This window comes from Coregonus lavaretus, assembly GCF_964263955.1.
Source record: "Coregonus lavaretus genome assembly, chromosome: 9".
Classification (NCBI taxonomy): domain Eukaryota; kingdom Metazoa; phylum Chordata; class Actinopteri; order Salmoniformes; family Salmonidae; genus Coregonus; species Coregonus lavaretus.
Window position 1 is genome coordinate 13010228 of NC_139996.1, and position 10446 is coordinate 13020673.

Below are 10446 nucleotides of genomic sequence, written 5' to 3' on the forward strand. Positions count from 1 at the left end.
AGCATGACCGGTTTGGCGGTGGGTCAGTCATGGTGTGGGGTGGCATTTCTTTGGGGGGCTGCACAGCCCTCCATGTGTTCGCCAGAGGTAGCCTGACTGCCATTAGGTACCTAGATGAGATCCTCAGACCCCTTGTGAGACCATATGCTGGTGCGGTTGGCACTGGGTTCCTCCTAATGCAAGACAATGCTAGACCTCATGTGGCTGGAGTGTGTCAGCAGTTCCTGCAAGAGGAAGGCATTGATGCTATGGACTGGCCCGCCTGTTCCCCAGACCTGAATCCAATTGAGCACATCTGGGACATCATGTCTCGCTCCATCCACCAACGCCACGTTGCACCACAGACTGTCCAGGAGTTGGCGGATGCTTTAGTCCAGGTCTGGGAGGAGATCCCTCAGGAGACCATCCGCCACCTCATCAGGAGCATGCCCAGGCGTTGTAGGGAGGTCATACAGGCACGTGGAGGCCACACACACTACTGAGCCTCATTTTGACTTGTTTTAAGGACATTACATCAAAGTTGGATCAGCCTGTAGTGTGATTTTCCACTTTAATTTTGAGGGTGACTCCAAATCCAGACCTCCATGGGTTGATAAATTTGATTTCCATTGATAATTTGTGTGTGATTTTGTTGTCAGCACATTCAACTATATAAAGAAAAAAGTATTTAATAAGATTATTTCATTCATTCAGATCTAGGATGTGTTATTTTAGTGTTCCCTATATTTTTTTGAGCAGTGTATTTGTAATGTATTATTTTAACATTCACTCAGTCTCTCACACTTAATAAAAAGTAAATAATTTAAAACATCCAGTGCACTGGCCTGGGTATCTGTGATATAATAAATAATTATTGTAAATAATTATATTAAACAGTAATTTAAACTAAAAGCTAAAAATAGTTGATAGAAATCACCTCACCTAACATTTTGATGAAAGAGAAAACAGAAAGGTTTATCCTGGCTAAAGCATACATTAGATTATTGTACTTATTTTCACATTTCATGAAATTACAAACCATTCACACTGAGTTTGTGGATTTTAAAATTAAAGTATTCATGTGACTACAGTGATTTATGCACAGTTCAACAGCAGTTACAGAGCTGCCTATAAAAGTTATCCTAAAACATCTACTCTTATCCAGGATTCAAAGTGCAATTTTAAGAGTAGGCATAACCAAGCCGAACGGAATCAATGTGGTTGCATGTTATATTCTTGTGAATATACATTCAGTGGCCAGTTTATTAGGTACACCCATCTAGTACCGGGTCGGACCCCCCTTTGCCTCCAGAACAGCCTGAATTCTAAAGGTCATGGAAACGTTGCTCAATTTGTATTAAGGGACCTAATGTGTCCCAGGAAAACATTCCCCACACCATTACACCACCAGCCTGTACCGTTGACACCAGGCAGGATGGGGTCATGGACTCATGCTGCTTACGCCAAATCCTGACTCTGCCATCAGCATGACACAACAGGAACCGTGATTCGTCGGACCAGGCAGTGTTTTTCCACTCCTCAATTGTCCAGTGTTACTGACCGCGTGCCCACTGGAGCCGCTTCTTCTTGTTTTTAGCTGATAGCTGATAGGAGTAGAACCCGGTGTGGTCATCTGCTGCAATAGCCCATCTGTGTTCCGAGATGCTGTTCTGCTCACCAATGTAGTACTGTGCCGTTATTTACCTGTTTGTGGCCCGCCTTTTAGCTTGCACGATTCTTGCCATTCTCCTTCGACCTCTCATCAACAAGCTGTTTCACCCACAGGACTGACTGGATGTTTTTTGTTTGTCGCACCATTCTCGGTAAACCCTAGACACTGTCGTGCCTGAAAAGCCCAGGCCGCCAGCCGTTTCTGAGAAACTGGAACCGGCACGCCTGGCACCGACGAGTATACCACGCTTAAAGTCGCTTAGGTCACTCATTTTGCCAATTCTAACATTCAATCGAACAGTAACTGAATGCCTCGATGCCTGTCTGCCTGCTTTATATAGCAAGCCACGGCCACGTGATTCACTGTCTGTAGGAACGAACCATTTTCGTGAATAGGGTAGTGTACCTAATAAACTGGCCACTGAGTGTATATACACACCTTTAAATCTTATATATACAGTGAGGGAAAAAAGTATTTGATCCCCTGCTGATTTTGTACGTTTGCCCACTGACAAAGAAATGATCAGTCTATAATTTTAATGGTAGGTTTATTTGAACAGTGAGAGACAGAATAACAACAAAAAATGATCTCAAGGCAGCTGGGACCATAGTCACCAAGAAAACAATTGGTAACACACTACGCCGTGAAGGACTGAAATCCTGCAGCGCCCGCTGCTCAAGAAAGCACATATACAGGCCCGTCTGAAGTTCGCCAATGAACATCTGAATGATTCAGAGGAGAACTGGGTGAAAGTGTTGTGGTTAGATGAGACCAAAATCGAGCTCTTTGGCATCAACTCAACTCGCCGTGTTTGGAGGAAACCTTAATGACTTGGAGAAGATCTGCAAAGAGGTGTGGGACAAAATCCCTCCTGAGATGTGTGCAAACCTGGTGGCCAACTACAAGAAATGTCTGACCTCTGTGATTGCCAACAAAGGTTTTGCCACCAAGTACTAAGTCATGTTTTGCAGAGGGGTCAAATACTTATTTCCCTCATTAAAATGCAAATCAATTTCTAACATTTTTGACATGCATTTGTCTGGATTTTTTTGTTTGTTATTCTGTCTCTCACTGTTCAAATAAACCTACCATTAAAATTATAGACTGATCATGTCTTTGTCAGTGGGCAAACGTACAAAATCAGCAGGAGATCAAATACTTTTTTCCCTCACTGTACTCATCCACTTTTGAGAGCAATCATGGAAAAATATGGAAAAGTAAAAAAGAGAACATAAAATAAATATAACCAGCGGTTATTGCTAACAGTGAAGATCACATAGGCACATTTCTATAAAGCAAACCAAATCTTATCTACATACCCCAAAACTAGGCCAAGGTATTTTTCCTGACGAGGAAAAACTACAGGCCCTACACTAGGTCAGGATGAACTCCCTTCCCCTAACTATTCCCGAAGTCAGTGGTCTATCAAAGTGTCTTAGTGGTGAGTAGTTTAAGGTCTGTGTGGATGGCCTGCCTCGTCAGCCAGGTTGAGGATATAGCCAGCTACGTCCTCCTCTGTAGGGGCGTCAGGCATCACCCATGACTCATTGGCAGCGGTGACTTGCAAGCGGCATATCGGACAATTCCTGCTCTGCCCACTCCTATGAAAACAAACCAATTCATTTCATTGACTCAAATTACCCATGAATATGGACCTTGTGACAACAGATTCATCTGTGGATTGTTGTGGCTAGTGTCCGACTCTCTTACCACTTGTCAATGCACTTCTGACAGAAGCTGTGAGCACAGGGCAGGATGAGGTCAGATTTCCCATCCATGCAGATACAGCACTCTTCCTCATCAGTCAACTGCTTTACCCTGTATGTGAACAAACACAATGGCTAGCCTCAGCTTCCAGACTCTTTCTCACGTTCGAGAATAGAAAAGTAATGAACGAGACTTGGAAGGATGGCAACGCAAGACTACACACAGACATATGAACGAAAACACACACACACACACAGTGATGTACTAACCTGCCCATCCACATGCTGGCCTGACAGGAGTCCCCTGATGGGAGGGTTCCAGACGGGAGGCTGGCGCCCTCTGCTGACAGCACCTCTGCTGCCTGGCTGGTAATGTCACGGTACAGCTGAATGAACTGGTACAGGTTCATGATACGAGACGCCTCCACCATCCCATTTTCTTTGTTGATCTGACAAACCACAAGGCAATAACACACATTTCAGTCTCAAAAACATGCACATGCCATTAACACACACACTGCACACAACAAACAATTTCAGTTTCAAAACACATACAAGCCCCGTAAAAAGCTAGGGAGAGTGGAGACTGATTCACAATGAAAATCTCATTCATTGGTGACCAACTTCAGTTTGTCCCTCTCTCACCTTGGTACACACTATTCTCACAGCCACTTTCCACAGAGCAGAGGCGTCCGAGCCAGTCTGGACTTCAAAGATCAGGTGTTTTTGCTGTCCAGCTGCCAGCTTAGCTGTCCTGTCCAGTTCACATTCATGGAGAAACGTTGTTAAATCAACAAATTATTTCACCGTAAGGGAAGGACTCACTAACGGGAACAATTTAATAGTCGTGGAGAAGATTAGGCTAGGCTATAGTATAGCCTTATCATCCCCACCAATTAAAGGGATGTTTGATGATCATGAGTCATGACATTTCTGCAATATTTTATGATCAACCTTTTTAAGGTAAGTCACTCTTAAAGTTATCTAAGAGTTTTTTTTTATGCCGCTGGTTAAGTGCCGTTGTCCAACCAAAGCAATGCACTTTCTGTTCAATTCAACACTGACACCAAACTATCCTAATTTTCTGTCACTTACCGCCTGTCAGAGCTACATTTGCACCAGCAAGGTCTACTTATTGGGGAAGAGACTTGGTTACATTACAGTTGGCCGAGAACGCTCTAACTAGAGCTGGGAGGATAATCCACAGCGACCATACCGATCACTTATCGCAGGCATTCTGCTGCTATCGTTAATAAGTAGCCTATACTATAGATATGTGAAGTTTGAAATGAAATAAGTTTGCCGTTATATGCAATTGTTAATGGGACAATTGACAGATACAACCATCAAACTAGTAGTAATAGTTTAAAGGATAATACAAATTTAAAAAACTGTTCTATTGATCATTATCGCATCAATTCAGGCAATTTATCGCAATATGGATTTTTGTCCATATCTCCCAGCTCTAGCTCTTGATTAAGTTCATAACCTGGATCGTGTCAGTTAATAACCAGTGGTGTAATTGGATCATGTTCAAGAAGTGCCAGAGGAGGACCAGTACTTTGGGGCCTTATCTCACTATCTCAAAATGAAAGGGGAAAGACTGCTATTTCTCTGTAGATCTCTTTGCCTACTGACTTATTACAAAGAACAGCGCAAACAATTAGTATATTGACAGTATGACACAACATGGTCGGCCTTACACGTCATTGAGCTCTGCCACCCTGCCCAGGAACTCCTCGTAGTTGAGGTAACTGCTGTCTCGTACCAGCCCGGCGTGTTTCACCAGCTTCTCAGGTAGACGGGTCATCACCACCTGGCCTGAGATCTGCTGGCCCATCCCGACCACGCTCACACGAAAGCACTATGAGAAGACGGCACGGGGGGTCTGACCGGGGGATACCCAAACAAACACAAGCAAAGTCACCAAGTAATTTACCTACTGTCTAGAGGGAACTATTTTCAGTGAAGGACTGTTATTCAACTGTGTAGGCCACGGATGCATTGATTTTGCTAGTCAGTCTCACTCAGATATCGTACTAAAAACATTTCTCTCCTCCCCATGGCAAAATGTGTAGAATTGCAGGAAATTTGCTGTAAAACAGCTAATTTTCCTCTCCTCCCCATGGCAAAATGTGTAGAATTGCATGTCATTAGCTATAAAATTGCTAAATCTTCTCTCCGCCCCATGGCAAAATGTGTAGAATTGCATGACATTAGCTATAAAATTGCTAAATCTTCTCTCCGCCCCATGGCAAAATGTGTAGAATTGCATGACATTAGCTAGCTATAAAAAATAAAAATTAAATCTTCTCTCCACCCCATGGCAAAATGTGTAGAATTGCAGCATTTTTTAGATATTAGATAAACCTAGTCATTTTGTAAACATTTCTAAAGGGATGGACAGCTAACTTTACTTTTAATGCATTGACATGGCATGGCAATATAACTTAATGTTAGTTACTGTCATATCCACTTGAATATTGAGGCAGTTCGAGTTGCACAAAATAGCCATACCTTGCTAGCTACTAGCACGGAATTGATAGGTTTATCTATCAAAGATTAGTTTACGTTAATGTCGAAGTGTCCAGAAAAACCTCATCAGCAATATCAACGTTACGATAGTAACATTAACTTAATGATGTCAGGACTGTTATGTAATCAACTCAGACGTCAGTTAGCAAGCTAGCTAACGTAGCTTGCCTTGAAACGAAAACTTGTTGTCATACGAATGGGTTGCCCAGCCTTTGGCATTTTATCTACAGTACACATACATAGGGCTAACTAGCTAACTAACGGTATCACAATTTATTTCTTGGTAGGCTCAGATGCTAACGTAGATAGCTAGCTAAGAGAAAAACCGAGGAAAACACACACTTTGAAAGCCCAAATAAGAAAATCTGTCTACATTTGTTCAGCTTACCTGGTATTGCTACGTGTCAACATCGATATTTCGCAAACCACATGCAATCAGCAACGTTTAATTTGTTTGAGAGTCTGTGTTGTGGTTTCTGTGTGCTGGAATGGCTGTCGCAGCATGATGACGTAAGAAAATAGAGGACGCATGTTCATGTTCATGTTCTTCTTCTTCTTCTTCGATGAGGATTAACGGCGGTTGACATTTAATAAATATTGCATTACCGCCACCTACTAGTCTGGAGTATAACTCCTTTATACTTCGCTTGAAAAAATATATATAATAAATAAATATACAACAAATACACTACCATCTAACACTACACTCACAAAAAAAATTAAAAACGAAAAATACCATACTCCATTATTTAAATCTATTTAGTCCTACTTCAGGACAACAGCCTGAAAGGATTGGACACCACCACTTAACACACCCTGTAACTCTTCTGATGTCAAGTCACGCACACCCAAATACCTCTCTGCAGCTACCACCACAACCTCTATTTTCTGCGACTTACGTTCCATCCCTGCAGTACAGTTGATAACCATTGCTATAAATGCCAAAAATCCAATCTTACTGAAAATTATATCACTTGTTGGTTTATCCCTATGTACTGGTACAGATCTACTCACACCTCTCCTCTCAGGATACCTCCCCCTTGACCCATCTTCCTCTACTTTCTTCACTGCCTCAGCATATGATAACTTCTGCACTACTCTAACCCTGGAAACCTCAACCTGCCTCTCTCGCACGGGACATTTATGATCCCCAGCCCCATGGGCATCCCTACAATTAACACATACCACTACTTTCCCCAATGCTACACATTCCTTTGTCTCGTGCCCTTCTGCACACTTCTCATACATAGGAACCTCCCTCCTACACACTGCTGCCACATGCCCATAAGCTTGACACCTGTAGCAACGTAATGTATTCGGCACAAAACTTGTACAGGATAACTTATATATCCTGTATGAAAAATGTATGACTCACTAACTGTAAGTTGCTCTGGATAAGAGCGTCTGCTAAATGACTAAAATGTAAATGTTAATATCCTAACATCACTTTGTCGGGCAAAGACTCAACATCAAAACTCAAAAGAACAGACAATGACTCTTCTGTTTCTCCACTCACGCCACCCTGTCTGCATCGCACCAAACGATGAGCATCACAAACACCGGGAATCTTCCCCTTCAGTTGGTCAGCATTCACATTTACCGCTACCCCAGAAATCACTCCTTTCAATGGTGCCCTTTTCTTGAGAGCAAAACTATTCACATCTCTTGCCCCCATTTGTTTAACATGGAGGGCCTGCTCCCTCTGACCAGCAGAAACACAAACAATTATCACAAGACCACTTCTGGTTACCCTCACCGATTCCACAGCACCCAACTCTGTTGTCACCCACCCTGAAACCACAAATGGATCAGCCAAAAGGCAAGGGTCCACTTTTTCCAAACACTTCACTCCTACTGTCACAGATTCATCTTTATCCTGACCCTCAGTGCAAGCCTTGGGCTCCGAGAACTTCACCACACCTACCACCTCATTCACTTCCATTTCTCCTCCTGTCTTCAACTCAATCTGCTTACACTTTCTACAATTCTTCTTTAACAAACCATCTCCCTTTTTACCGCCATTTTTAACCGACTCAAGCTCACCCTCTTCCTCCCTCTCTCAGACCTCCCTCTGCCTCTTTTTCCCTCCATTCCTCCTCTGTATTCCAAGCATAAGTCTCCTTATGATAATACTGCACTTCTCCTGACATACATCTTGTTCTTGCCTTGTCAAGGGACGCCATTTAACCGGCTGTCACAATGTCCATACAATCATCACGAACCAGCCGTGGTGGACGCAATCCTTGCACTGGATGTTTTATGCAGATCACTGGTACCTCTCAAACTAAATTACTGCAAAGTCAATTAATTAATGTGTTCTGAAAGAAAGAAAGAAAGAAAGAAAGAAAGAAAGAAAGAAAGAAAGAAAGAAAGAAAGAAAGAAAGAAAGAAAGAAAGAAAGAAAGAAAGAAAGAAAGAAAGAAAGAAAGAAAGAAAGAAAGAAAGAAAGAAAGAAAGAAAGAAAGAAAGAAAGAAAGAAAGAATATATATATATATGGTATCTATTTTCCAACTCTTGTTCAAACAATATGGCCGCTGTGAGCCAATGAGCTTGCATGAATGATTTTTACTGTCCAACAGTGCCTCTATGCAGCTACACTGAACCCTACTTTACAGGTTAGATAGATTCATATCCCTGAGCATGTGTGCCAAATTTCATCATTCTGAGTCAAACTGATCGAGATAAACATGTGCCCGTTATAGCGCCATTGTGTGGTCGATCTAAATGTGCTTAGAAACGTTGAGTCTTGACAGTGTTTGGAACATGTGTACCAAGTTTTGTTACAATACGAATATCCATGTCGGAGTTATATGCATTTAAACATGAATGTTTATTGGTCAGTGTTGTTGTTTGAGATGCTATCCTGGAAAAGCATCCTTTGTGAGAGCTTGGTCCATAGATGCCATGTATCATGTTTTGTGCAGATCAGTCATTTAGTGCCAGAGGAGTAGCGTTTTAAGTGTCTTTCATAAAATGATATATATATATATATATATACATATATAAAATTTTTTTACCAAATACAAAACATACACATATGAACAACAACTTACAGACGCACACAAACGACTACATCTCCTCTGCCCAGACCCGCATGCTCACACCTCCATCGCTAGTGCCTGCATTATTGTTTGCCACATGGCCTTAAATTGTACCAATTCGTTTTTCTCGTCGCCCATGCTATTTCAATATTTCAATAATAAATCATTAGATTTTTCCATTGTGTGAATGATGGCAGATTAATTGATTTCCAAGTTTTTAATAAACGTTTTTTCAAGATGAGTGATGAGAAGAGAATTGTCCAGCACATTGGGTATCTCACTACACCATATGCCATGTCTTGAAATATGCAGTCAGACGGATTAAAAGTATGTTTATAGCATACCCAGATCAGCTTTAATAATGCAAAGAGACTTTTTCCAAATGTTTCTACATTACAGCCTTATTCTAAAATTGATTAAATTATTTGTATTCCTCATCAGTCTATACACAACACCCCATAATGACAAAGTGAAAACTGGTTTTTAGATATTTTTTCAAATGTATTAAAAATAAAAAACATAAGTACCTTTTTTAAATACACTACCAGTAAAAAGTTTGGGCACACCTACTCATTCAAGGGTTTTTCTTTATTTTTACTATTTTTTACATTGTAGAATAAAAGTGAAGACATCAAAACTATGAAATAACACATATGGAATCATGTAGTAACCAGAAAAGTGTTAAACAAATATATTTTATATTTGAGATTCTTCAAATAGCCACCCTTTGACTTGATGACAGCTTTGCACACGGTTGGCATTCTCTCAACCAGCTTCATGAGGTAGTCACCTGGAATGCATTTCGATTGACAGGTGTGCCTTCTTAAAAGTTAATTTGTGGAATTTCTTTCCTTCTTAATGCATTTGAGCCAATCAGTTGTGTTGTGACAAGGTAGGGGCGGTATACAGAAGATAACCCTATTTAGTAATAGACCAGGTCCATATTATGGCAAGAACAGCTCAAATAAGCAAAGAGAAATGACAGACCATCATTTTATTTGTATTTTATTTAACCAGGTAAGCCAGTTGAAAACAAGTTCTAATTTACAACTGCGACCTGGCCAAGATAAAGCAAAGCAGTGCGATAAAAACAACAACACAGAGTTACATATGGGGTAAAACAAAACATAAAGTCAAAAATACAATAGAAAAGATATATACAGTGTGTGAAAATGTAGCAAGTTCTGGAGGTAAGGCAATAAATAGGCCATAGTGCAAAATAATTACAATTAGTATTAACACTGGAATGATAGATGTGCAAGAGATGATGTGCAAATAGAGATACTGGGGTGCAAATGAGCAAAATAAATAACAATATGGGGATGAGGTAGTTGGATTACTTTAAGACATGAAGGTCAATCAATACGGAACATTAAGACCTTTGAACGTTTCTTCAAGTACAGTCGCAAAAACCATCAAGCGCTATGATGAAACTGGCTCTCATGAGGACCGCCACAGGAATGGAAGACCCAGAGTTACCTCTGCTGCAGAGGCTAAGTTCATTAGAGTTAC

The 10446-nt window shown here is 41.0% G+C and overlaps 1 protein-coding gene across 2 annotated transcripts; it reads right to left on the reverse strand.

Annotated features, from left to right (window-relative positions):
- Window positions 1-454: 454 nt before the first annotated feature.
- LOC311135137 (RING finger protein 141-like) lies at window positions 455-6371 on the reverse strand. 2 transcript variants are annotated; one of them, XM_084169031.1, is made up of 6 exons: window positions 6281-6371; window positions 5061-5245; window positions 4003-4111; window positions 3628-3806; window positions 3362-3469; window positions 455-3252 (listed from the first exon to the last, which is right to left on the reverse strand). In XM_084169031.1, exons 2-6 carry the CDS (start codon window positions 5195-5197, stop codon window positions 3102-3104), a joined length of 684 nt encoding a protein of 227 aa, XP_084025157.1. In that variant the 5' UTR covers window positions 5198-5245; window positions 6281-6371; the 3' UTR covers window positions 455-3101. The 2 variants fall into 2 exon arrangements, with proteins under 2 accessions (XP_084025157.1, XP_084025158.1); XM_084169032.1 differs by having other exon boundaries at window positions 5061-5221; window positions 6281-6370.
- Between the last annotated feature and the right edge of the window lie 4075 nt (window positions 6372-10446).

Excerpts from the sequence above, each read along its gene's own strand:
- LOC311135137 (XM_084169031.1), bottom strand. The coding sequence starts at position 5,197 with ATGGGCCAGCAGATCTCAGGCCAGGTGGTGATGACCCGTCTACCTGAG. Across the intron at positions 3,807-4,002 it reads TGAGAATAGTGTGTACCAAG|ATCAACAAAGAAAATGGGAT; the intron begins GTGAGAGAGGGA and ends GTGGTTTGTCAG. Across the intron at positions 3,253-3,361 it reads CAGAAGTGCATTGACAAGTG|GAGTGGGCAGAGCAGGAATT; the intron begins GTAAGAGAGTCG and ends TTGTTTTCATAG.